The sequence below is a fragment of the Baudoinia panamericana genome (assembly GCF_000338955.1).
Source record: "Baudoinia panamericana UAMH 10762 unplaced genomic scaffold BAUCOscaffold_8, whole genome shotgun sequence".
Lineage (NCBI taxonomy): Eukaryota > Fungi > Ascomycota > Dothideomycetes > Mycosphaerellales > Teratosphaeriaceae > Baudoinia > Baudoinia panamericana.
Window position 1 is genome coordinate 708,408 of NW_006911264.1, and position 24,118 is coordinate 732,525.

General features: G+C 55.2%; 13 protein-coding genes across 13 annotated transcripts; 6 read left to right on the top strand and 7 right to left on the bottom strand.

The window, feature by feature from the left end:
* The first annotated feature begins 454 nt into the window (after positions 1 to 454).
* BAUCODRAFT_35237 (uncharacterized protein) lies at positions 455 to 1,019 on the top strand. The gene is made up of 3 exons (XM_007679249.1): positions 455 to 530; positions 585 to 768; positions 904 to 1,019. The coding sequence occupies exons 2-3, from the start codon at positions 585 to 587 to the stop codon at positions 993 to 995; spliced, it is 276 nt and encodes a 91-aa protein (XP_007677439.1). The 5' UTR covers positions 455 to 530; the 3' UTR covers positions 996 to 1,019.
* A 180-nt stretch (positions 1,020 to 1,199) lies between these two features.
* Positions 1,200 to 3,197, bottom strand: BAUCODRAFT_140424 (uncharacterized protein; the record flags this gene model as incomplete). Its single annotated transcript, XM_007679604.1, has 1 exon — positions 1,200 to 3,197. The coding sequence occupies one exon, from the start codon at positions 3,195 to 3,197 to the stop codon at positions 1,200 to 1,202; it is 1,998 nt and encodes a 665-aa protein (XP_007677794.1).
* Positions 3,198 to 3,199: 2 nt separating this feature from the next.
* On the top strand, positions 3,200 to 4,048 carry BAUCODRAFT_35238 (uncharacterized protein). Its single transcript, XM_007679250.1, has 2 exons — positions 3,200 to 3,456; positions 3,515 to 4,048. The coding sequence occupies exon 2, from the start codon at positions 3,585 to 3,587 to the stop codon at positions 3,837 to 3,839; it is 255 nt and encodes an 84-aa protein (XP_007677440.1). The 5' UTR covers positions 3,200 to 3,456; positions 3,515 to 3,584; the 3' UTR covers positions 3,840 to 4,048.
* Positions 4,049 to 4,137: 89 nt separating this feature from the next.
* BAUCODRAFT_123711 (uncharacterized protein) lies at positions 4,138 to 5,398 on the bottom strand (the record flags this gene model as incomplete). Its single annotated transcript, XM_007679605.1, has 2 exons — positions 4,138 to 5,024; positions 5,080 to 5,398. 2 exons carry the CDS (start codon positions 5,396 to 5,398, stop codon positions 4,138 to 4,140), a joined length of 1,206 nt encoding a protein of 401 aa, XP_007677795.1.
* Positions 5,399 to 5,916: 518 nt separating this feature from the next.
* On the top strand, positions 5,917 to 7,696 carry BAUCODRAFT_72296 (uncharacterized protein; the record flags this gene model as incomplete). Its single annotated transcript, XM_007679363.1, has 3 exons — positions 5,917 to 6,156; positions 6,210 to 6,727; positions 6,778 to 7,696. The coding sequence occupies 3 exons, from the start codon at positions 5,917 to 5,919 to the stop codon at positions 7,694 to 7,696; spliced, it is 1,677 nt and encodes a 558-aa protein (XP_007677553.1).
* Positions 7,697 to 7,708: 12 nt separating this feature from the next.
* On the bottom strand, positions 7,709 to 7,975 carry BAUCODRAFT_123713 (uncharacterized protein; the record flags this gene model as incomplete). The annotated part of the gene is made up of 1 exon (XM_007679606.1): positions 7,709 to 7,975. The coding sequence occupies one exon, from the start codon at positions 7,973 to 7,975 to the stop codon at positions 7,709 to 7,711; it is 267 nt and encodes an 88-aa protein (XP_007677796.1).
* Positions 7,976 to 8,241: 266 nt separating this feature from the next.
* BAUCODRAFT_110629 (uncharacterized protein) lies at positions 8,242 to 10,134 on the top strand. Its single transcript, XM_007679607.1, has one exon. It carries the CDS (start codon positions 8,490 to 8,492, stop codon positions 9,828 to 9,830), a length of 1,341 nt encoding a protein of 446 aa, XP_007677797.1. The 5' UTR covers positions 8,242 to 8,489; the 3' UTR covers positions 9,831 to 10,134.
* A 72-nt stretch (positions 10,135 to 10,206) lies between these two features.
* Positions 10,207 to 11,781, bottom strand: BAUCODRAFT_149257 (uncharacterized protein; the record flags this gene model as incomplete). Its single annotated transcript, XM_007679608.1, has 1 exon — positions 10,207 to 11,781. The coding sequence occupies one exon, from the start codon at positions 11,779 to 11,781 to the stop codon at positions 10,207 to 10,209; it is 1,575 nt and encodes a 524-aa protein (XP_007677798.1).
* A 170-nt stretch (positions 11,782 to 11,951) lies between these two features.
* BAUCODRAFT_533077 (uncharacterized protein) lies at positions 11,952 to 13,405 on the bottom strand. The gene is made up of 2 exons (XM_007679609.1): positions 12,401 to 13,405; positions 11,952 to 12,344 (listed from the first exon to the last, which is right to left on the bottom strand). The coding sequence occupies exons 1-2, from the start codon at positions 13,227 to 13,229 to the stop codon at positions 12,334 to 12,336; spliced, it is 840 nt and encodes a 279-aa protein (XP_007677799.1). The 5' UTR covers positions 13,230 to 13,405; the 3' UTR covers positions 11,952 to 12,333.
* A 664-nt stretch (positions 13,406 to 14,069) lies between these two features.
* BAUCODRAFT_35246 (uncharacterized protein) lies at positions 14,070 to 15,819 on the top strand. Its single transcript, XM_007679251.1, has one exon. The coding sequence runs from the start codon at positions 14,444 to 14,446 to the stop codon at positions 15,743 to 15,745; it is 1,302 nt and encodes a 433-aa protein (XP_007677441.1). The 5' UTR covers positions 14,070 to 14,443; the 3' UTR covers positions 15,746 to 15,819.
* A 5-nt stretch (positions 15,820 to 15,824) lies between these two features.
* BAUCODRAFT_25335 (uncharacterized protein) lies at positions 15,825 to 20,114 on the bottom strand (the record flags this gene model as incomplete). The annotated part of the gene is made up of 7 exons (XM_007679162.1): positions 15,825 to 15,889; positions 15,925 to 16,459; positions 16,525 to 16,797; positions 16,824 to 16,962; positions 17,060 to 19,903; positions 19,997 to 20,025; positions 20,079 to 20,114. 7 exons carry the CDS (start codon positions 20,112 to 20,114, stop codon positions 15,825 to 15,827), a joined length of 3,921 nt encoding a protein of 1,306 aa, XP_007677352.1.
* A 475-nt stretch (positions 20,115 to 20,589) lies between these two features.
* BAUCODRAFT_51935 (uncharacterized protein) lies at positions 20,590 to 20,976 on the top strand (the record flags this gene model as incomplete). The annotated part of the gene is made up of 1 exon (XM_007679323.1): positions 20,590 to 20,976. A coding segment is annotated over one exon (387 nt), but the record flags the coding sequence as incomplete, so codon positions are not given.
* Positions 20,977 to 21,182: 206 nt separating this feature from the next.
* On the bottom strand, positions 21,183 to 23,255 carry BAUCODRAFT_132078 (glycoside hydrolase family 16 protein). The gene is made up of 2 exons (XM_007679610.1): positions 22,811 to 23,255; positions 21,183 to 22,750 (listed from the first exon to the last, which is right to left on the bottom strand). The coding sequence occupies exons 1-2, from the start codon at positions 23,155 to 23,157 to the stop codon at positions 21,559 to 21,561; spliced, it is 1,539 nt and encodes a 512-aa protein (XP_007677800.1). The 5' UTR covers positions 23,158 to 23,255; the 3' UTR covers positions 21,183 to 21,558.
* Positions 23,256 to 24,118: the final 863 nt, after the last annotated feature.

The window sequence follows — 24,118 nt, forward strand, 5'->3', positions numbered from 1 at the left end:
ACACATAGGACGATTGACCGCCGTAAGATGGTGAAGCACAGGATGATTAGAAGACCTTGTGCTAGTCGAGCGGAGGTATGAAGGTTGAGGTTGCGATACTCTCAGATGCAGCACAATCGCTCCCGGAGTTGTGATGGAATGGTAGGACATGACTGTTCAAGCCCTACCAGATTATGTAGAGACATTTGCTACTGCGTGTGGATCGAACCTCGAATTTGGTATACCACCCGAGTGCAGTTCTGTCCCAACATCACGCGCTCCCGTTGCCACTCACCCCGCTGCTTCTCTACCCAGCCAACCCTAACCCTCTCCCACTACACTTCCCCACCCATATCCGGCTCCATGTACTCATGTTGTCCGCAAACGCCTCCTGTTACCCTAGCCCACTTCTTGGGGCCAAGTGCATCCAGATTACGCATTTCCAACGCCATGGATATGGGTCATGGAGGTCATGGTGGTATGGACCATGGCGGCATGGATCACGGTGGGATGGATCACGGCGGAATGGGCGACTCGCTTATGTGTAGCATGAATGTCTGATCATCTCCAACCTTGACTCAACTCTCGGATCTAATATTGCTCAGATGCTCTTCACTTGGGATACTAACAACCTATGCATCGTCTTCCGCAGCTGGCGCGTCACATCAACCTGGACCCTCGTGCTCTCACTTCTCGCGGTCATGGCATTAACAGCAGGCTACGAAGCTGTGCGCGAAGCGTCGAGGCGGTACGAGCTGCGAGTTGCGAACAAGCTAAGCGAGATGCCGAGTAAGTCCACGATCCTGTCCCTGTCCACCATAATCCCTTGGTGGAAGCTAGCAAGCGTGGCGGCTTATGGTGCTCGAGGTGACGCGAACGGCAATGTGGTGGTCGGAGAACGTAGCTCACTACTCGGCCTCGCAGGGAGTACGGCGCAAGCTGAGGAGCAGAAAGGGAGGCTTGTCAAGGCGGCCCTGTATGGCGTACAAGTGTTCTATTCCTTCTTCATTATGTGAGTACAGAACATCATTCATACGAACATCGAGTACTAAGAACGCTAGGCTGCTGTTCATGACGTATAATGGCTGGATAATGCTCGCAGTGGGGTTCGGTGCGTTCCTTGGCTATCTTTTGTTCGGCAATTCTTCGATAGCCAAGGAGGCTGCATGTCACTGAAGCTACGGCGCATGCTCCCAACAATTTAGCGCTATGTATGCGAGCTACAAGCCTCGCCACATGACCTTCGCAATGTGATCCACCCGTTTGCGCGTCTGCTTGACAAAACCAAGGTATTTGAGCTCTGCCAAGGCCCGCTGGAAGTGCGCCATTGTCTGTGATTCATCCCTTTCATCTCCAATCACCGCCTGGAAAGCCTGCCAAAGATCACTAGCGTTGATCAAGCTGCCGGACTCCAGATAGAGTTGGTACAGCACAGCAGTTGCAGGCTGCGTCGCTGATAACGTAGCCTCATCGCGCTCGCCGCGATCGGGTTCGCAGCACTCGCAGTCAAGGTAGTCGTGCGGCGAAGCAAGCGCTCGCTCGATGGCATGCCGCGGCCTCGGCATGAAGACTTCGCGATGAGGTGATTTGAGGTCGTAGACGAAGACTTCGTGAAAGGGGAGATCCTTCGGATTGACGAGAGTCTCTTCGAAGTAACTCTCCAGGACCTCACTTAGACGGCCCAGCACCTGGGTGTACGCTTTGTCTTGATCGGACAGCGCGGCCTTGTGTTTGCTCAACTCTACTTTCTGTGCCACTACAGTCGTTCGTAGGGTCGAGTTCTGCACATCATCTTCGCTACGTAGAGGCTGTGTTGGGTCGTTCCGTGACCCTAGAATCTCATTCAACTCCCCTAAAAGCTGCCTGCACACGCCCTGGGCATAAGTGTCAAGTGAGTCTGCCGCCAAGATAGCTTCCAGCAGGCGCACAGTGACATGCGACGGCATCTTCCTGATGGTTAATAGAAGCATCCGTAGAAGAGTCGAACCGTGTAGCTTTCCGGACATAGCCTGCACGTACAAAGACGACCGCGGCGAGACGGACATGTTCGGCAGGACTTCCTGAATCTTGCGGAGAGTTGATAGAGCAGACATCATGTCATTGAGCTTGCGCTGACCTTCCGTAATCCGCAACGAGGTGACTGCCGCAAGGCTCTGGTTCGACTCCAGGCAGTCTTTCAGCCGCAGCAGCTCCTTGTTTTCTAGCATCTGTTGCGCATAGGCGCGGAAAGACTCAAGGTTGCGCAGCGCCTCGCAATGGTCGTCCGGTAGATTCTCGGACGACTCCAGGCACTGGGTCGAAGCATTAGCGTAGTAGGCAGACATGTAAGCGTATCGTACAGCATCTACGAAGCCGTCAATGCTCTGTATGTAGTCGCCCTGACGTTCAAGCAAGATGCTCATCACACTTGGCCCCAGCCACAAGGGCGCGCCAGAGCTCATCAGCGCATCAAAGACTGCCTCAACTGCTTCGCCCGCAGGTGCAAGGTCGAAGAGTCGGCCATCTAGGCATTTGATCGCGGCTCTGGCGAGTCGTTGTTGCAGGAAGTCGATCGACGTAGCGATGTTGAAAAGGAAGGCGAAAGGTATGCGACCGTGCCAGCAGCCCAGCATCTCGATCAGCTCGGACAGCAGATCACTGTCAAACGCTTCCGTGTCTTCGAAAGCCACTACGATTTGTTGGAGCTTGTGCTCGCGTACGTAGTCATGCAGTAATTGGAGGTCGTAGTTGAGCAATCGTGGTCCCCTCCGAGCAGTAGCAGTCGGCGGATCCTCTTCATCGTCGTCCAGTCCTGTCTGGCGTCGGAGCGCTCGTTGTATGAGTGACTTAAGTAATGCCTTGAGGTTAGCTCCATAGGCCGAAGTCAGAGTCACGTAGATCTGTCGTCCATCCTCGTCGGCACTCTTTCTGCGGGCCAGCTGCGATACGATACTGCTGTGCGAATTGACGCCGTAGCCAGCTAGAATGACGCCGGTAGGTATGCGCTCGGACTGCGGGCTGCTGATCGCTTCGTCCAAGAAGGCAGAGACCTCAGAGACTGTCGCAGCATTGATGCTGCTCAAGCGTTCGTCAATGGCTCGTTGCTGCGCCTGCCACGCTTTCGTGTACGCCTCGCGTCTTCGCCGCCAAGAAGCCTGCAAGCCTTGCGTATCAACGCGGCGTCGTTTCGCAGGTCGTATGTCGCTCGGCTGGAAGACGTACGCCTTTCCATATTCCATCCTGACGGCGGCACGAGCTCATTCGATTTTGGACAGTTGGTCATGAAATATTATAGCGCAACGCGTCGAAAGCGCGACTTGAGGTTCTGATCTCGAGGGACGCCCGAAACCGAGAGCGGGAATTGATGGACCAAGATGCATTCACAGCCACCATATATTGAGATGCCTAATCCAGAGGCAGTGAAAACAGGCATGTATACAGGCAACTATGCTCGAATGTACGGTATATAAATGGCCACCATTCACCGCAATGTCTCCGGTCAGTCCTTGTCAACGATATCGACACGCTTAACACATAACTACTTATACGACACCAGAAACCATCGGAACCACTACTCCAACTCCGCCCAACAACTCAAGCCAAACAGCACCCAAGCATAGCTAGCCATGATCGGCAAAGTAATCAAATACGGCGCACTTTTCGCAATCGCCAACCAAGTAATCAAAACCATCCATAGCAACGACACCAATGCCGAGCAACAGCAGCAGCCGCAATCACATCAACCCGCCATCATCCAACACCAAGATACCTGGCGCGACGCCTCTGGGTACGTCCATCAGCCCTACTGTAATGGTCAGTGTAGCGGTCACTGCAACGGACCAAGTCCATCAGAGCGGTGCTTCGCCGATGATGAGGCATGAGGACGTCCACGAGGCTTACCAAAAAGCCGTTAGCTTGTGATGCGGAGGCGTACATCGAAGCGAGATGTTTGCGGAGACGTCTGTCATCTGTTGAGCCGAATTGTCAGTTGTTCAAGCGTGCCATTAACACAATTCCGACGTAGGATATGGCGAGTCGCTTAGGGAGTTCAACATGTCAATCCAGCTCGTACAACCATATCTGCCATCTGTACAGGTCAAGCCGTAGCCTCGCCTTATCGACTCCAGAGACGCCATCGCAAATGCATCACTCATGCGTCCAGACCCACCTGCGTCTCGCCTATGACCTCTTCACCGGCCCACTAACACCCGCCCCGATCACACTCGGCAGCTCATCGTCGCCCATACCCCAGATACTGCCCACCGCAAAGCTCAACAAGGCAACCATGCCGACGCTGAACAGCGCGATCATCCAGAACTCCACGCTGACATCCTTCTTCTGGCACGCCGGGCCGCCCCAGTACGTCGTCTTCGTACCACCGGAGCCGGTGGTCCGTTTGGTGGCGGTGCATTGGCATGAGTAGCAGTTCTTGAAGGGTGACTGTGCAGCGGCCGATTGATCGACGTAAGCGAGGCGGCAGCTGCCGTGGCCGGTGCAGTTGCGGGTGCTGGATTGGCAGGAGGAAAGGGAGGGGAAGCAGGCCGGGAGGATGCCCGTGAGTGGTGAGCCGGATTCGTTGGAGGCGAGGACGGCGAGAGGTGCGCTTGCGGAGTTTGGCACGGTGGAGGTGGAGTTGAAGTAGTTTTCTTCAGGCTCAAGCTCTAGAGGCTCTTCGACTGGAGCGCGAGCCTCCCGTTTCTTGAGCGGTGATTGTGTGCCCGGCATCTCGTATGTCCCCCACGGCGACGTGACGTCCCATTCGCCCTCCTTGTTGTATTGTCCGGGAGGAGATACGTATACGGTCAAAGCATGTTTGTCGACCTTGAGGACGTAATCGAGTACGCGCTGAAACTCGGGCATGTTCTTGGCAATATAGAGGAAGTCGTGGTGGCTGACACTTTGAATGTCTTGCATGCTCTCAATGATCTCGCCATCGGAAAGATCTGAAGGGTAAACAGAGGGTAGAGACTGGCGGCCAAGATCGGTCCAGAGACCGCGGGTTGCTGAGGCGCCGGGAGCGTCATCGATGGCGAAGGAGCGATAATGCGATAGTTGTGGTAGCTCAGCTGCACGTCTGACGTTAGTGAACATGCTCAGTGGCTTGGATGCGATACAACATACCCTCAGCATCTCTGACGCCTTCCACCAAAAGCAATGCTTTCCGGCTCAACTCCTGCTCCGCGAACAGTGACCTTCTCCGCCCAAAGTCGTTGATCGCCCGCAGGACGCCATCTTCTCTCAAGTCGGCGCTGTGGTAGTCTTCTACGCCCGCTCGTTGCGCCAGAACCAGACGAGCCTGTACCGGCGATAAGCTTCGCGATGCTGTCGCCTGTTGCCTCTCTGCCTCTGCGCCATCATATACGTAGACATGGCCGGTCGCCGCTCCCGCAAGACGCACACTCCAGCACAGCACCGCTACCAGAGCTGAGGCGGCGAGCATTGTGTTTCGAAGGGTGGAGTGTCTGAGTTTCAGATGTATGGTACTCGATGTCTTTGCCATATCATACCTCATCCATGGCGGATGGCGGCCGGCCACGGAGAAACATGTCTCCGCGTGGTGACTTCTCGTTGGCTTGGTCTTCCAGTTTCGCTCACCATCGATGCTACAATATTTGACGATCCGGCCAGTACCGGAAACGCAGACTCGACGTGAGACCCGTATATCAACACGTCCGTATCCACTGCGTTGCGCGGACCTCCCGTCAGAGTTGTAGCGGCGTCAGAAGCGTCCGACAAAGCCTATACAACGGCCCGATCATACTCTGCCTCCGCAGAAGCTACGGCAACTTCGGAGCGCGCAAAGTGTACAAACCATGCAGCGAAAGGTTTGCGCGTCTTTCTTATCGTTCCCTCATGTCATTTCCTACCTCACAGTGCCACTACCATCTCCTGCCATCTTACCCAGCGGATCCGTCAACGCAGGAGCAAGCTGAGGAAGACGTGGCTTTACCACCCAGAATGGACGATGAGCAAAAGGACAGCGTGGAGCAAGATGCGCACCGTTTTTCGGCCGGTGACGGGGTTCTAGAGACCAACGCTATGGAGACAGTGAAGCTGCACGCCAAAGCCGCGACGGACAAGGAACAGAAAATGACGCTGTGGCAAGGCATCAAGCTGTACCCAAAAGCTATCGCATGGTCGCTGTTGATATCTACCTGTATTGCGATGGAAGGTTACGACGTTTGCCTGATCAACAATGTGAGGGAACGATGTCCCGACTTATGCAGACGTAAAGCTGATTCAGTCTCTAGTTCTACGCCTTCCCACCCTTCAACCGCAAGTATGGCGTCTGGAGCGAAGCAACTCAGTCTTACCAGGTCCCTGCTCGGTGGCAAGCAGGCCTTAGCAATGGCGCCAATGTAGGGGAGATCATTGGCTTGCTCATTAACGGCTGGGTCTCCGAGCGGTTCGGCTACCGTTACACAGTCATTGCATGCTTACTTTGCATTACTGCATTCACGGCCATCTTCTTTACAGCCCAGAACGTGCAGGCCTTGCTGGCCGCCGAGATACTCTGCGGTGTCCCATGGGGCGTCTTTCAGACGCTTACCATTACGTATGCGTCCGAAGTCTGCCCAGTGGCTCTCCGCGGCTATCTGACGACGTATGTCAACTTCTGCTGGGGTCTCGGTCAGCTCATCGGCATTGGTGTTATCAAGGCAATGTTCAGGCGGACAGATGAGTGGGCGTATCGGATCCCCTACGCGCTGCAGTGGATGTGGCCGCCATTCCTGCTCGTTGGCATTGCGCTAGCCCCAGAGTCGCCGTGGTATGTCTCTCGTAATATGTTTAGAGACGTCCATGCTGACACTATGACAGGTGGCTCGTCCGCAAAGGCCGACTGGAAGACGCCAAGAAAGCCCTCCTTCGCCTTACAAGCTTGGACCGGGAAACCGACTTCGACGACGACGAGACCATCGCAATGATGGTGCATACCACCGCACTCGAAGACAAGCTCACCAAAGGCGCATCATACCTTGACTGTTTCCGTGGAATCGACAGACGCCGAACCGAAATCGTGTGCATGGTCTGGGCCATTCAGAACCTCAGCGGCAACGCCTTCTCCAACTACAGCACCTACTTCCTCGAACAGGCCGGCGTCAGCTCGTCCAACAGCTATAGCTTCGCCATGGGCCAGTACGCGATCAACATGGTCGGCGTCTTCGGCGCCTGGGCGCTGATGTCTGCCGGCATAGGTCGCCGGAGTCTCTACCTCTACGGGCTTTGCGCCTTGTCCACGCTCCTCTTCGTCATTGGGTTCCTCGGTCTAGTTCCTGCCTCGCATAAAGCACAAGCAGGACTTGCGACGGGCAGTCTGATGATAGTTTGGGCGCTTTGCTATCAGCTCACGGTCGGCACGGTGTGCTACTCGCTCGTCGCCGAACTCTCGACGCGGAGACTGCAGATCAAAACGGTCGTTCTCGGCCGAAATCTCTACAATATCGTTGGCATCATCACGTCGGTCTTGACGCCGTACATGCTGAATCCAACAGCCTGGAATTGGGGGAACTACACCGGATTCTTCTGGGCCGGACTAGCCTTTTGCTGTATCGTATACACTTACTTCCGAGTACCGGAGCCACGGGGTAGGTCTTTCGCGGAGCTGGACCTGTTGTTTGAGCGCAAGGTTAATGCGCGGAAGTTTGCAGAAACAAGGGTGGATGTGTTCGAGGAGAGTGTGGATGACAGTATTGTGGGACAGTATAAGCGCGAGGTGCTTGCGCAGCACTCGGAGTAGGCCGTCGAGCGGTCAACGCATTGAACTGGTCGCAACGATATAGCATGAATCCATGGGTACACAATGCATTTCATGTCGGAATGATGTCGTGGCTCGAACGTTTTGCCGTGTCTCGCTGAGATGAGTCTGATTGTTCATCGTTGTTTGCTGCCAACGTCGCCAACATGCCCGCGAGGAAGGAACGAAGGTGTACTGCCACGTGCTTGCCGTTTTCGCAACGGAGTCTGGCTTGTCAAACTGTGACGGAGGCGCTTCCAAAACAACAACTGACACGGACATCGCAACTTGAGCAGGCGGCGTACAGGAAGCGAAGACCGAGTTCATGGCTGATACAGGTAAGCAGACTGCAAGTGGCTTCTCTCTTGGCATGCGTCGGCGGGCAACAGGCGCAGGCGGCTCGGATCTCGGAAATGCTTCTGCGACAGATTTGGTGCCTGAGGGCAGAAATGACGATGAGCTGCTTGAGAGCCAGAATGTTTGGGGCGGCAGCAATCACCACTTACATCCAGGCACCCACCCTACCGCCGACTTATACTCCCTCGAGCCGAGTAATAAGGTAATTGTCAATGACAAAAAGCCATTGAGGTATATATCATATCCTTCGCAAGCGGATCAGTCCGACGACGCCGATTGGGACTGCGACGACTTTGGCCAGGAGGAGCTTCCCCAAGCAGACGGCGCCTTTGAAGCGGAATACAAACCCGGCAACCCGAAACACAGCTCCGTCGACTTACTGAAGCGGATCAAGAGCGCACGAGTACAGTCCAGCGTCGCAAGGCGCGCTCCTAGGCCGATGGAGGGCGGTGGCAGCGGAGGCCATGGCGCCGAATGGGAGCAGGCCGGTCACGATGCAGAACCTCAGGACGTCGCTGGCCCGGGCGCACACGGCCGGTTGGAGTGCAAAGTGGTGAAGGCACAGAAGGAAGGCGAGGGCACGCAACAGCCCTACGTCTCCTACCTCGTCGTTACCGACACCGATTTCAAGAGCTTCCAGTCTCCACATTCCGAAGTGCGGCGGCGTTTCACCGACTTCGTCTTCCTCTACAAGACTTTGGCGCGAGAGTACGTGCAATGTGCCGTCCCGCCACTACCGGACAAGAATGCCATGGCGTACGTGCGCGGCGACCGCTTCGGACCAGACTTCACGTCGCGGAGAGCGCACTCGCTGCAACGCTTCCTCAAGCGCCTAACGCTACATCCTGTTCTACGACGTGCTGTCATCCTCGCTCTCTTTCTCGAGTCGAGTGACTGGAATGCAACCATGAAGAGCAGGCCCACTCGTGCCATGTCCGGCAGCGAAGCTGGCCCCACATCCGTCCTCGAAACCTGGACAGACAGCTTCCTCAACGCCTTCACCAAGCCCCACAAAACCGACCAACGATTCCAAGAAGTCTCCAACCGCGCGAGCAAACTCGACGACGACCTCGGCACCGTCAGCAAAACCGTCGCCCGCGTTGCCAAGCGTGAAGGCGACCTTGAGACCGACTACGCCGATCTCGCCACGCAGTTCCACAAGCTCGCCGCGCTCGAAACCGAAGTCGCCGAACCCCTCACCTCCTTCGCCGCCTCCGTCAATGCAACCAGTGAAGGTTGGAAAGCACTCAAAGAGCACACCGACCAAGACTACCTCGGCTCGCTCAAAGACATGGAATCCTACATTACCAGCATCAAAGGCCTGCTCAAGATCCGCGAGCAAAAGCAACTCGACTTCGAAGGCCTGACGGACTACCTCAACAAAGCAGCCTCGGAACGCGATTCGCTCGCGTCTAACGCCAATCTCGGCGCCTCGGGCTTCTTACGGCAGAAAATCGAGGATGTAAGGGGAGTGGACCACGAGCAGAGTCGACGAGAGCGCCAGCGGAAACTGGAGGTGCAGATTTCGCGGTTGACGACTGAGGTGGAGACGGCGAAGCGGACGACGGAGGCGTTTGATCAGGAGGTTGTGAAGGAAGTGCAGGATTTCGAGCGGATAAAGGCGGAGGAGTTTCGAGATACGTTGGGAGGTTTGGCGGATGCGAACATTGCCTTTTTTAGTGGGAATGTTGAGATTTGGGAAAGGTTTATACGGGAGATGGAGAAGGACGGGCCGCAGCCTGGGACGGGAGGAGAGAGTGCGGCGCAAAGTGCGACTTGATAAGTTCGGAGGGTATGACGATGTAGCGCGAGGAGAGCATGATGCGGTAATGACAGCGGCGGGATACTGCTGCTCGTTGAGTAGACAGGCAAAAGGCTCGAAAGAGCCGCTGCGTTTGTATATCCGCAGGCGAAACGCAACGCAAGAATGCCACTGTGCCTTGCGTCTAATGATACAATATCCCATCATCGCTCCTGCCCCATTGCAGCACCGATTCTCTCTTCTCCATTGAGTGGCAGCTCACAACGAGTTCCTTTAGTACGTAAGCATGTTGTTTCCTTATTTCGCATGTAGTAGCATCCATCATGACCGCCGAAACTTACCTCGACAGGATGTCTCAAAATATGCTCCTTCTGCCGCTATGAAGATCGGACACTTAGTCGGAATCGTCTTGCTTAATAACCCGCCGCTGCGGCTGCTGTGGCCCTGACCGTGGCAGAGGTTGTCGCTCGTTCGCACTGTTTTGCGACGTCACGAAAGCGCCAAGCAGTGCGTCTTTCGTACTCTTGCGCTGCGGCGTCCCTCGAACGAACGGCTCCGGAGACGACAAAAGAGAGTCGAAATTACCTGCTCCACCGCTGGCACGGCCTCGGGCTCCACTCGTACCCTCACCTGCTCCGCCAGCTGGAGCCTGCTGCATTCTCCCGCCCCGTGTCATGCGCTCCGCCGCTTCCACCAAATCCAGCTCCTCGCGCGAAGGGTACGATTTGCGCGGTCGGCCGGGCTTGCGCTTGATGTTGCTGCTGTCGTTGTCTTGCTTGGGTGGGCTGTCGAGCTCGCCTTGACTACTAGTCGTCTCTGCGTACTCAACCCAGCCTTTCCCGGAACGAATGATGGGCTTGTTGGTTTGGCCGTCGAAGTAGCGTTGCATGTCCGCTGATTCCTTCTTGATGGGCTGTGCGACGTGCTTCTGCGCCGGAGGTTTCGAGGGCGGTATGGCTTTCTTAGGTGCAGCTTTCTTTGGTGCAGGCGCTGGCGCTGGCGTTCGTGGTCTCTGAGGTTGCGGTTTTGCTGCAGCTTTTGGTGGAGGCTGCTTCTCCATACGCGGTTTCTTTGCCGCCGGCGGTGGAGCTTGCTTCCGCGGCGCAGTGTGCTGTGTAGCCTTCGTACGCTCCGGCGAGTCAGTTGCCAGCCCTTGGGCGATGATATCTCTGTCAGCCCCACCGCCGGCCCATTTGTGGGACTTCTTCATCTTCTTAGGTGGTTGACCTGGCTCCTCATCGTAGTCTACAGACTCTCGAGGTACCGGACGCTTCCGTCTGTGGCCACGTCCAGTATGCGGCTCAACCTCGTCAGTGATTGGTTGCATGACAGCGGACTTTTTTGCCAGTGCCCCAATCTCTTCGGCCAGCTTCTCGTTAGCGGTCCTAAGCTCTCCATGCGCGGCGTCAAGCATGGAAAGGCCTTCCTCTACCGTCGTGATGTCGTGTCGCTTCTGGTCGACCTGCTCCACCAGAACGGCAAGCTGAGCTTTGATGCCGTCGACGGAAGCTTGGTCAACCCTTCGCCCTAGCGCATTGAGACTATCGTGATACTGCTTGAGGCTTTGCTCCACGTCGGCGATGCGTTTAAGCCACGCCTTCTCCTTAGCGAGTGCCTTGCTTCGTTCCTCCTCCGCCGCACTGTCAGCCTTCTCTAGACTGGCGAGTTTGAGCGTCACCGCTTCAGTCTCGCCCTGGACTTCGTCAAGCTTGCGATTAACCTCGCTTTGAATTTTTGCCACCTGCCCCTTGACATCGTCCTCAGTTAATGCATCTACCTGCTGAGCTAGCTTGGCGACAGCCTCGGATGATCGCATTTGAGCATCCTGCTCGAACTCCTTTCGACGAGTCTCGCTCTCCCTGTAGGCTTCCTCGAGCTCTCTGATGCGACTGAGCAGGTGAGCGTTCTCCCGCTTCAGCTGATGCTCCCATAAGAGCGATGTGGGCGAAGGTTGCGTTGGGGCCGCCATCATTGCCACATCAACTCTTCACGTGACCGTCTGCTACCGTAACGTCCTTTCCAGATGGGCAGACTATACGTATTTAAGTTGTGCGAGGTTGTGAACCATGTCTCAAAGTTCGAGTGAAGTCAAACTCGAGGTCGCGCGCTCGTAACGCGTACGCCACCTCAGCATCCTTAGGCCCACAACATAGGACAGTCTTGCAGTGTGATTGAAACAGACTTGAGACTGTTACCGAACAGATTACAAGCATCTACGGACGAAATCACAATGCAACCTTAGCATGAACATTTTGATCGCATGTAGTACACCCCTTAACCCGCAATCCCATCTAGTAAGCACGGCAAACAGTCGCATTTTGTTGAAACAGTCCCATTCCTCGACCCGATGCATGTTCGCCGCCAATTGCGCAAACGACGACGATGGCGAAGAGTGTTCGCTTATGCTCCTTCGAGCAGTCCGCGCAGGCGCTGCCTTTCAGCAATTGATGACGGTGTGCCTTCCACTTGCCAGACCAGACGGTCAGCTTGGAAGACAGTAAGTAGTCGTGATACGGCGGGTTTAGATGAGGTCTGCAACGAAGTTAGCGAAGTACTTGGGCGGGAGACTGCGTTCTTCTGAAACGTACCGGCCACGTTCATGGGCATCTCCTCAATCTGAGTGCTGTAGAATTGCTCAATTTCACGCATCATGCGCACATCATCCGCCGTGACGAAGTTGATAGCGACACCCTTGCGACCGAATCGACCGCCACGACCGATTCTGTGGATGTAGTTCTCTCTGTTCGCGGGAAGATCGTAGTTGATGACCAACGATACCTGTTGCACATCGATACCACGTGCGAGCAGGTCGGTGGCGATGAGGACACGCGAGGAGCCGGAGCGGAACTCCTTCATGATGATATCACGCTGGGCCATTTCCATGTCGCCGTGCATCGCGGAAACGGTGAAGTCGCGCGCCGTGAGCTTGTCGGTGAGCCAGTCGACCTTTCTGCGGGTGTTGCAGAAGATGACGGCTTGGGTGATGGTAACGGTTTCGTAGAGATCGGAAAGAGTGTCCAGCTTCCAGTCCTCCTTTTCGACGGCGATGTAGAACTGCTTGATACCTTCAAGCGTAAGCTCGTCCTTCTTCACGAGAATACGCACGGGATCGCGCATGAACTTCGTGGTGACTTCAAGCACATCTTGTGGCATAGTGGCGGAGAGTAGGACGACCTGGGTCGACTGCGGGAGGAACTGGAATATGTCGTAGATCTGCTCGGTGAAACCACGCGACAGCATCTCATCGGCCTCGTCGAGGACGAACATCTTCATGCTGTCCGTCTTGAGCATCCTTCTCTGGATCATGTCGTGCACGCGACCTGGCGTGCCGACCACCACTTGCGGTCCCTCTTGCAGAGCCTTCATGTCATCCCGCACACTCGTACCACCGATACAGGCGTGGCACTCGATGCTCATGAAGTCGCCGATAGCCACAACGACCTTCTGGATCTGCTGCGCCAACTCACGGGTCGGCGCGAGGATGAGGGCCTGGCAAGCCTTGATGTTCGGATCGATCTTCTGAAGGACGGAGATGGAGAAGGTTGCGGTCTTGCCGGTACCAGACTGTGCTTGAGCGATGACATCGTTGCCTTGTCGCTGTCAATATCGGCTCCTCCATTAATTCGTTGATTTAGTGGACTCACCCTTGATGACCGGCATAATGGCGCGCTGCTGGATGGCAGACGGCCGCTCGAAACCGTAGGCATAAACGCCGCGCAGGAGCTCGCTCTTGAGGTTCATCGCATCGAAGGAGTCGGTGGTTTCATCGTAGTTGGACTCGATCTGGGCTGGTGGCGCAATATGTTAGACTCACTGGTATACACGCTCCATGCCGCTTCTGCAAAACAGAGACTCCGGCGAAATGACTCTACTCACTGGCTTCGATGTCCTCAAGTCCCTTTTCAGCCATGATTGCGGTTGATGTCCGAGGCTCACTGGCGCTGCGCCGTGAGCGTAGAGGGAGTTGCTGTGCGTGGGTAGGCGGTGGATCCTTTCTGGAGCCGCCGCGCTTGAAGTGCTGGTCTGTTGCTGGAAACTAGATACCTGACTCTCGTATATGAGAGTCTTGCGGTTCTAGTTGGTGAGTTTGTTGCAGTAAGGGTTGTGTGTGGTTGGTGTGTGGAAAATGTCGCCTCGCAAGAAATTTTGAGATCGACTTTCAGCAGCTTTTGAGATGCGGTTGGCTCGTGCACGCGGCTCTCTTCCCGTTATGACCATTGTGATTCTCTTCACCAACGCCTCTGTTTCCCTTCCTCTGAGTCACCCACCCTATTACCCAAAGCGTTACGTCGACAGTGAGTGGCAAACGGCCACGTCGACACACCCACGATGACTCTACCCATGGGCCTTCAACAAGTGGATGCCACCAGGAAACGGTCCAGCGACAGCGAACGGCCAGTCAAGCGCCTCAAGCTCAACGGAAAGCCTCAGGCCCAGGCGCAGTTCGAGCAAGCTGGAGAAGGCAAGCTAGTTCGAAGACATCCGTTAGGCGTTCGCCCATCCGGGAATGCGCTCACCGCGTCCGTCCATCTGAAGACGGCTTGCGGTTATTTCGCCCTCTTGCAGGACGAGCTCCTGTCCGCCATGCTGGAGTATCTGCAAGCGCTTGATCTCCTATTTCTGGGTGGCACATGTCGCGCTCTGCACGCCTTCACCAGAAACGAGGAGTTATGGCGAGCTTTATTCGTGGAGTAAGTGAGGTGCTCTCTAGCATCAATGTGGCTCAAGCTCAGCAGCATGCTGAGCAGTATGGTAGGTCTCCTCCTTCCCAGTTTGCTTGGCAGGGCACATGGCGCTCTACGTACCTGAAGCAAGCTTCTAATCTAGAGCCGCGCGTTGATTGCTTCAACTTGTTTGCCGATGTACTGCATCGCCCTTTCTTTTGCGCGCATGTTCCCTTATCTCCTTTTGCGGCAGGCATACCACGTCAGAACGAGATCGCCCGGCTCGCGGATCTATCTCCTGGGGCCTTTAACGCCTTGTGGGTGAATAAGCCGTTCATTCTTACCGAACCTGTCAAGCAGTGGCCTGTCTACTCCGCGTGGTCTACCGAGGATTTACTGGAGAAGTACGGCGATGTTTGCTTTCGGGCAGAGTCGGTGGACTGGCCGCTGAAGACATACGTCGATTATATGAGCAACACTCACGATGAGAGTCCGCTCTACCTCTTCGACCGCGCCTTCGCAGAAAAGATGGGCCTGAAAGCGTCGGTCAGACCTCAAACTGACGCAGACTACTGGCCACCAGCATGCTTCGGCAGTGACCTTTTCAATGTCCTCGGAGAACAACGTCCCGATCATCGCTGGCTCATTGTTGGCCCGGAGCGAAGTGGAAGCACCTTTCACAAGGACCCCAACGCTACTAGCGCATGGAATGCTGTGCTCAAAGGTCGCAAGTATTGGATCATGTTCCCGTCTTCAGCTTCACTTCCGCCTCCGCCTGGCGTGTACGTTTCAGAGGATCAGAGTGAAGTGACCTCTCCGCTCAGCATCGCTGAGTGGCTACTCGGTTTCCACGCTGACGCTCGGCAAACAGCAGGATGTATAGAAGGGATATGTGAGGAGGGTGAGGTACTTCATGTGCCTAGCGGCTGGTATCACCTCGTCTTAAATCTCGAGCCGAGCATAGCTATCACGCAAAACTTCGTCCCAAGACGAAGAGTAGGTGCAGTGCTGCAGTTTCTGAGGGATCAGAAGCAGAGCATTAGTGGCTTCCGAGACGACGTGCCGGATCCATATGCTCTCTTTGTGGAGCGCCTGAGAGTATCCGATCCCGAACTGCTGCAGGAAGGTATGCAAGAACTGGACAAACTTGGCAAAGGCGGCAAAGGACGATGGGAGGAGCTCAGGAACGGCGCAGAAGATGAAGCAGCCGAAGGAGCTGGGTTTGCCTTCGGCTTCGGTAGCGACGACGAAGATGCTGATGTACCGTAGCCAAGGCTTTCTACACGAGTCCCAGCTACACAGAAACACATCGCACTAGTACGTCTCAGTGAATTGGTAAGGTCCGCCCTTATCCTTCACCTCGACCTTCAACCGCGCCTCCTCCACCTCCTTGCCGTTGATCCTCATTCCAGCCTCCATAACATCGCCCGTGACGACGGGCCCAACACCCTTTGGCGTACCCGTCAACACAATATCGCCAGCTTCCAGCGTCATGACCTTGCTGATATCGCTCAGCTGCCTCGGAAGACGGAAAAGCATCAACTCGGTATTGTCCTCCTGCTTCGTCTCGCCATTAACCTTAAGATACAGCTCGATGTTATGCGGATCCGTCAATTTGCTTTTCGCGATCGGTCCAGCAATTGGCAGGAAGGTATCGTAGCCTTTGGCAATGGACCACGGTAGCCCCCGCTTCTTCGCTTCTTCCTGCACATTGCGACCAGTCATGTCAATGGCGAGGAGGTAGCTGTCGATGTACTGTAGGATCTCATTGTCGTCTTCGGTGTTGAGGTCCTTGATCGTCTTGCCAATTACTAGTCCAAGCTCGACCTCGAAGTGCATGTTCACGCCGGCAGGTCGCAGGACGGGTCCTTCATTGGGGAGGAGGATGGAGGAGGGTGGCTTGAGGAAGAAGAAGGGCTGTTTGGGCCTTTGGTTGTTGAGCTCCTTGACATGGTCTGCGTAGTTGCGGCCAATGCACATAACCTGCAACAATGTTGAATCAGTCTACTGCCCGCGTCCTCCGTCCAAGTATTGCGTGTATCACTTACCTTGCGGCAATTGCTTTTGATGGATGCTAATGCGGAAGTCGCCATTGTTGGTGAGCTGCTAAATTGTCGCAACGCGTTATGGCTGTCCTGGACGAATGCCTTCCTGAAGCCATTGTTGGTGGTGGGATGCGAGACAAGACCTCGAGCTTGAGCGATGCCGGCGGAGAAGGGAGTGGCATGTGTTCGCGGCAAAGAGTATGCCGAGCGGGCAGCGACACGAAAGGACATCATACAGATAAAGGGGCAATAGAATTCGACGGAAGATTTATTAGCCTATCCAGTGAGTTATACGACTATACTGCATGGGAAAGTGGTTTGGGTATGGCAACGTAGTTGAGGATGACCGTTGCGAGCTGGCCCTGTGCACAATGGCAGAGTGGGTCCAGGCTGAGCTTCGGTATGCCATGTCCTTCGCTGGTACGGCAGCGAATCAATGATCTGTTGATACATACAGGCAGCGCTGCAGCTTGAAGCATTGCAATTGTTGGGCTGTAGCCACTCCCCTCCTACACTGTCCGCTCATCAAGACCCTCACAGCTTCAAGCCTTGGAGATACTTGCGAGCAGCCTCAACGCCTTCGTCTATCTTATCCAGGTTCGTCCCTTGACCGAGACTGGTTGCTCCCTTGCCACCAGCTTTACCGCCGACGACTCCAGCGACTTCGTTCGCCCATTTGCTGGCATCGGCGCCCTTCCCCTGGGCTTCCTCGCTCACAAAGCAGCCGTGCAGGACCTTGTCGTCAGCCTTGCCTAACAGATACACCGTCTTATCCTTATGCTTCGAGCTGATGACCTTGATCGTCTCTTGCACCGCTTTCGAACCAGCAGAGACCGGCAAGCTGAGCACAAGGGTTTTGGCGTCCTTGTTCTGCTCGAAGTGATCGTTCACCACGTCCAGCACGCGCTTGTTCTCGGCCTTCTGCGCGGTCTTCTGGTGATCGAGGTTCTCCTTCACGACCTTCGCGACGCGTTCTCGAAGCTTGGATTTCGCCACTGCAGCGATTTCGACTTTGCCAAGCTCGTGCTGCCACTCTTTTGTTCTGGCCTCCTTCTCCACCCCGTACTCCATGGTCTCAAGCTTCGAGATCTTCTTGTCCCACTCCGAGGCCTCGCGCTGCACATCGTGCGCCGCAGCGCCAGTCACAGCGACTATGCGTCGGATGCCCTTCGCAATGCCGCTTTCTTCCAGGATGACCAGCTCTTTGATCTCAGTCGTGTTCTTGACATGCGTGCCACCACAGAACTCTATGGATACGCTGCGCCATTCCTTCCGCTTGACGTCCTCCAGAAGCTCCTCAACCGGCACCCCTATACTCACGACGCGCACAGGATCTGGGTATGTCTCGCCGAATACCGCACGTACACCTTCGATGTTGCGTGCAGTCGCCAGCGGCACTTCTGACGCATACACCTCGCTGTTTTGCCGGATATAGCTGGTACTCAGGTCCTCGATCTTCACCAGCTCTTCGTCAGAACAGCCTGCCTTGTGACTGAAGTCGAATCGCAGCTTCTCGGGTGCAACCAATGAGCCGCGCTGGTTGACCTCATCGCCGAGTACCTCTCTCAGGGCGAAGTTGAGGATATGTGTGCCGGTGTGGTTGTTTCGTATGGGCTGTCTTCGTAGCTCATCGTAGTCGCAAAGTACCTCATCGCCAACCTTGAAGCTGCCGTAATTCATGAAGCCCGTGTGCATAACATAGCCTGCATACACCTGCACGTTCTGAACATCGATCTCTGCCTCGCCATCAATTAGTATTCGGCCAGTGTCGTTTTCTTGACCACCTTGCTCCGCATAGAAACTCGTCCGGTCCAGTATGAGGCCTATCTGGTCGCTCTCCGATATCTCCTTGGTGGAGTCCACAAATTTGCCACCCACGTAGATGGCACGGATAACGCCGTGAACATTCTCTCGCTGGAACTTGGGCGAGTCGTCCGTCTTTGGCACGTCCGGCATCTGCTCCAGCGCATTGATATCATGCACATTCAGCTTCAGCAAATCTGCCGCAGCTTTCTTCTCGCCCTTACTCGCTTCTCTCGCTTTCTCCTGCGCTTCTGCAACTGCCTTGTCGTCAATGTCAAGCCCTCTCTCCTCCGCCATGAGCTTGGTAAGATCGACTGGAAAGCCATACGTGTCATACAAGCGCCACACATCAGCGCCTGACAGTTCCTTTGCGTCAGTCTTCTTGCACTGTTGGGCAAACCGTTCGAACATGCTTTCGCCGCGATCGAGCGTCTTGGCGAAGCTGACCTCCTCTTCGTCCAATATTTGTACGACGTCAGACTGCTTCGCTTTGATTTCCGGAAACATTTCGCCCATCTGTGCAACAAGCGTCGGCACAATTTTGGCGAAGAAGTCTCCAATCGTGACGTCGAAGTATTTGCGCGCATACCGCGCTCCTCGCCGCAGCACTCGCCGGACAACGTAACCTCGACCGACATTGTTCGGCACACCGCCGTCGGAGATGGCGAAAGTAAGTGTGCGCACGTGGTCAGCGATCACACGATAGGCGGTGTCGATGCCGTCAACATCCTCATCGCCGAACTTGCCACGGTACTCCCGAGCGCCTGTGACCTCCTGTATCGTCTTGAAAAGTGGCGTGAAGACGTCCGTGTCATAATTGGACATCTTGTTCTGCAGCACTGACACTAATCGCTCGAAACCGAGGCCGGTGTCGACATGCTTGTTCGGGAGAGGCCTTAATGACCGATCCGGTTCTCGGTTGTATTGAATGAACACATTGTTCCAAATCTCCAGCACGTTGGGATCGTCTTGGTTGACAAGGTGTGCAGCATTCCTGCCACCAATGCGGTCATAGTGTATCTCAGAGCAAGGACCGCAAGGCCCTTGGTCGCCCATCTCCCAGAAGTTGTCTTTCATGTTGCCGGTCAGGATATGGTCATCAGCAACACCAACGGCTTTCCAATACTTTCTGGCCTCCTCATCCGGCTCGAGTCCAGCGTCCGACTTTCCCTCGAAGTACGTTACGTACAGTCGATCCGGATCCAGTCCAAAGACCTTGGTTAGTAGCTCCCAAGACATCTCGATGGCCTCCTTCTTGAAGTAGTCTCCGAACGACCAATTACCCAGCATCTCGAAGAAGGTATGGTGATAGCTGTCCTTGCCCACATCGTCCAGATCGTTGTGCTTGCCACCTGCACGTATACATTTCTGCGAGTTGACGGCGCGCTTGAGCTTGGCAAAGTCCGAGTCCGGATCTACCGTCCCAAGGAAAATGGACTTGTACTGATTCATGCCAGCATTTGTAAATAGCAGTGTCGGGTCCGAAAGAGGGACCACGGAAGACGATGGAACGAAAGTATGGCCTCTATCTTTGAAGTAGCTATCGTCGTGGTTAGCTTTAGTGTTCCAGCGGAGAGTCCTGTCAGAGACGCAGTAAGACATGAGGCCAGCTCAACATGATGGCACTCGAATGCGGTTACTCGTAGCTGGCATCCAGCCGGAAGGAACGTACTCAATGAAGGCGGACCGTACTTTGGGGGCCTGTAAGGTGGTCAACCACAGCTTTGGGTATCTAAGCAGAAGTGTATACGAACCGTCCACTCGGGCTCTTGGCCCGTCGTGGAGCCCATCTTGAAGTAACGACGCTGTGCACAGACTCTGGCGCAGTACCGAAACGCTATGTGTTTTGGTTTTGGTGCGTCTATCAAATGGCCTCGCGGGATTCTCCACACGCCTCGCATGCAACGACCGAGAGAAGCTTCGAGACTCGGCTTCAGTTCTTCCACTACAAATGTAGCAAGACACAATATGAATATCAAGCCTTCGATGAAGCGTCGGAGGCTGTCGCGCAACCTGACTTGGTGAAGTGCGGTCTATGTCATGGGAGATGCGGACAAGAAGCGGCGGTCTTTCAGCAGACGGTGGAGTGCAGAAGCTCGCGGGGACCAAGCGGCATGCGGATGAGTCAAGTCTGAACGACGATCAAAGGTTCGCGAAGCGCTTCAATCTCCTGAGCATAGGTACGTGGGAAGTCGTTAGTCGACTTCAATTGAATAAGACTGACTAGCTGACTGGGTGACAGCAAGCTCCGAAGCCAAAGCCAACAGCAACCTATACATCCCCATCTCACGGGATGCCGTGCCTACCCAAAATGGGATGATCTCTGCGAGGCCCACGGTCTCGCACTTTGACCGTGAGCGCGAGGATGATTTGATGCAAGTCGACGACACTCGAAACAGAGTATACATCCACGATCTGGATGCCGAACTTGCCGACATCGAGTCGGAGGAGGAGAAGCTCATATTCTTGCCGGACATTGAGAAGCGCCTTAGTCGTATACCTCAGCAAGTCCTGAACGGAAGGAAAGACGATCAGGAGCACCAGGAGCTCGTGCTGTACAGCGTGCCGAAGTCACTTACGGTGGACGAAAGCCATGACTCCGTAAGAAAAGCCATTATTGAGACACGTCAGCGAGCGCGCGAACGCGCTGTGGAAGAGGCACGACAGGAAGACATGAATCGCAAGTATGGTCACAATGAGCAATTCAGCGCAACAGAGACAGCGCATGGCTACTCAGCTGGCTATGCGCAAGATGAGGTCGATCCTGATGCTATGGACATTGGCTGAGGTCCAACCTACGTACTGAAAGCCGACTTAATACACGGCGTGCCGGAAAAGGCGTTGCGCTTAAACCCACATGTCGATTGTCTGAGACGGAGTCGCAGCCTACATTCACTGCCCTTCCGGTGTTTATATAGTGCGCTGCAAGCCCGCCTGTTGCATACTGTAAGCGCCTGGTGCCGTACCGTTTTCCAGAAATGATGCTGACAGAAGGGACGCAGAAAGCCACAGGGTGCGTAAGGTTGGAACAGCACAAGTCGCGGCGAAGGTTCGAGCGAGGGAACAGTGAAGGTTTGGGTGGTATGCTCGGCTTTTGCCATGTACCCTGCTATATAGCTATGCACAGAAGTATGTTCATTGAACGCTCAAAATCAACATTGCTCATGCCATTCCACTGAAAGCGGTAGCGACAGGCAGCTTATGCAATGCATAGCCCATGCTGACGTTCCCGCTCTATACGGCGCGTCTGTCATCCGGGAAGAAACGATGGTGACGGAAGCGAGTCGTCGTTGAGGTGCTGGTCGACGAAGGGTCGAGAGAGCTGACAGATGCAGCAGTAACTATCGCCGGACCAGTGGAGTTCGCGGACGCGGAGAACCTGAAACTGGCAGAGACCGTGGAGTTTCGGGTCGCCGTGGAGTTTGCGTTGAAGGCAGAGTTGCCTGTCGCAATAGGCCTGGTGGAGAAGGTCGACGGCACCGAGACGGTGATGGGGCCTGTGGAGGAGCTGACCGGAGCTGGGTTGGTGCTCGGGCTGGCGGTCGTAGTGGGGGCCGCAGATGTAGAGGTTGTGGTTGAGCTGCGGGAGGTTGTCGTCGGCGCTGCCGTGGAGGTGCTCGTTGTGCTTGAGCTGCTTGTAGTGCTTGTGGGCCTTGTGGTGCTTGTAGAGCTCGTAGTGGTGGTGCTTGTGGTGCTCGAAGAGCTGGTGGTTCGTGTTGAAGTTGTGGTGCTCGTGGTGGTAGGAGCAGTCGTCGAGGTCGTGGAGGTGGATGTGGTCGACCTTGTTGATGAGGTGCTGGTGGAGCTTGAGCTGACGCTGTTGGCAGAGTATTGGTACGTCTTCAACGAGTTGATCTGCCAGTATGCGCTCTGGAAGGCAGACGGGTTGTTCTGCACGTAGGCGTTGCAGGTGCTTGCCAGAGGTGCGCAAACGGCATCGGTAGACCACACCGCACCGGCCCAGTCACCGCAGTAGGTCAGGTCGAAGACGATCTGCTGGCTGTTGAAGTGTGATGGGATATCGCATGCGCCCTGAAACTGCGCGACCGGCGTGCCCCAGCCCGATGGGTTCGGCAACCCGCTGTTGATGTCGGATGGAATCGCGCCGCGGGGAAAGAAGTAGATGGTGATGGCGGAGGCTTCGAAGTCCATAGCGTAGACACCACCTCCAACAGCATTGAAGCCCGCACCGTAAGTCTGAGTGTTGGTGTTCGAGATGCCGCAGCCTGCATTGGTAGCTTGGCCAGCGGCGTTGATGTCACAGTTGCTGGTAGCGATGGTGCCGGAGAAAGCACCGTTGTTGGTGATCGAGCAACCGCTGCTGGAATGGAGCGTCATGGAATCGGTAGTTTGCGAGTTGACGCCCTCAATGATATCGATCTCACCAGAGTTTGGCCAGTTGGGACCAACCGTCCAGAAAGCGGGCCTATTGAAGCCGTTAGCGAAGCGTTCAAGACAGGCTATGCACGGTTGAATCAAAGCTCACCAAGTACCGCACTCTCCACCAGGCATGTGAGCTAGATCAAGGACAATGAGTGTGCCGGCGTTGTAAGCCTTGTTGCTGGTGATGCGGACGCTCTGGCGACCGCTGGAAGAGGCGACGTTGTGGTAATCCGTTCCAATGTAGACGGAGCTCGAGGTCTCGTTGATGTAGCCAGCGCTCTGCGCTGTGCCCTGGTCGACATACTGGACGAATCCGTGCGTTGGGTCGGCGGCGGTAAAGAATGAGAACAGACTGAAGAAGTTTCCGCCTGAGACGTAGTCGTCTTCGAGCGTGTAAGCAGCACTGCTGAGGCCGACGAGGGCGGCCAGAAGGAATGTTTTGATACCCATCTTGAACGAAGAATGAATGACGATACGGGCTAGCCGTAAATGAATGAAAGTAGTGAGTTGGGGATGAGTATCTCGAAAAGCAGCCTGCTACCTTGACGGAGATGAATGGAAGAGCATAGTAGAGGTGGGAGGCATGAGGTGATGATATACTATACCGGAGACCGTACACTCGTCCAGAGTGGAGCAAGATGGCGCCAATGCCAGACAAGCCGATGTAGGGTGGACTACTGTGAGACATGGCTAGAGTATCACACTGGACTGCCAACTGCTGCATACTGCATGCTGCATGCACAAGGATCGTCCCACTCAGCCGAGGCGTGCTGGGCTGCGTGGCTTGGTGCAGTCGCCATAACGACTAGGTGAGATCAGCCAACGGTCGGGGAAAGGCGTAAGCCGTTGAGCCGCAAAGGAAGGCCTGGACAGCAACCGTCCAGAGGCGCCGTAGTGGCCACTCAGCTTGCGCAACCCATCTGGCCGTGATAATGAAGCACCTTACAAGGAGTACTTGTGCGTTTGAGATTTTAGGACAGTGTCGCGAGAGGCCCAGGGGCACATGTCCGCCAAATGCTATCTGCAGGGGGGCCACAGTCTGTAAGCAGAAGCAAAGTCGTTTCTTGGACTCTTGGGAGTGGACAAATAGGTGTTTCACCATAGCTGAGAGGGCGTGGTGGGAAGGTTGCCATGGCGGATTGGTAGTTAGGCTGGCTAGAGTGAAGTCGAAGCTGCAGGGGCCACGAAGCTTAGCCCTCCCTCCAATCTGACGGTAGCCAATCAAACAGGCTCATGTCTAGCATTTACGGCAACTGTCGTCGCTTAACACGAGCCATCTCCCAAGATCTCTAGAGCATTCAAACACCCCGAATGTAGCTCGTGTTGTAGGGGTGACAATCGTTCGCCATTTGCCATGGCGGACCATCACCATGAGTACCAACGGCCACACCTAGTCGACCGGAACGAGCCA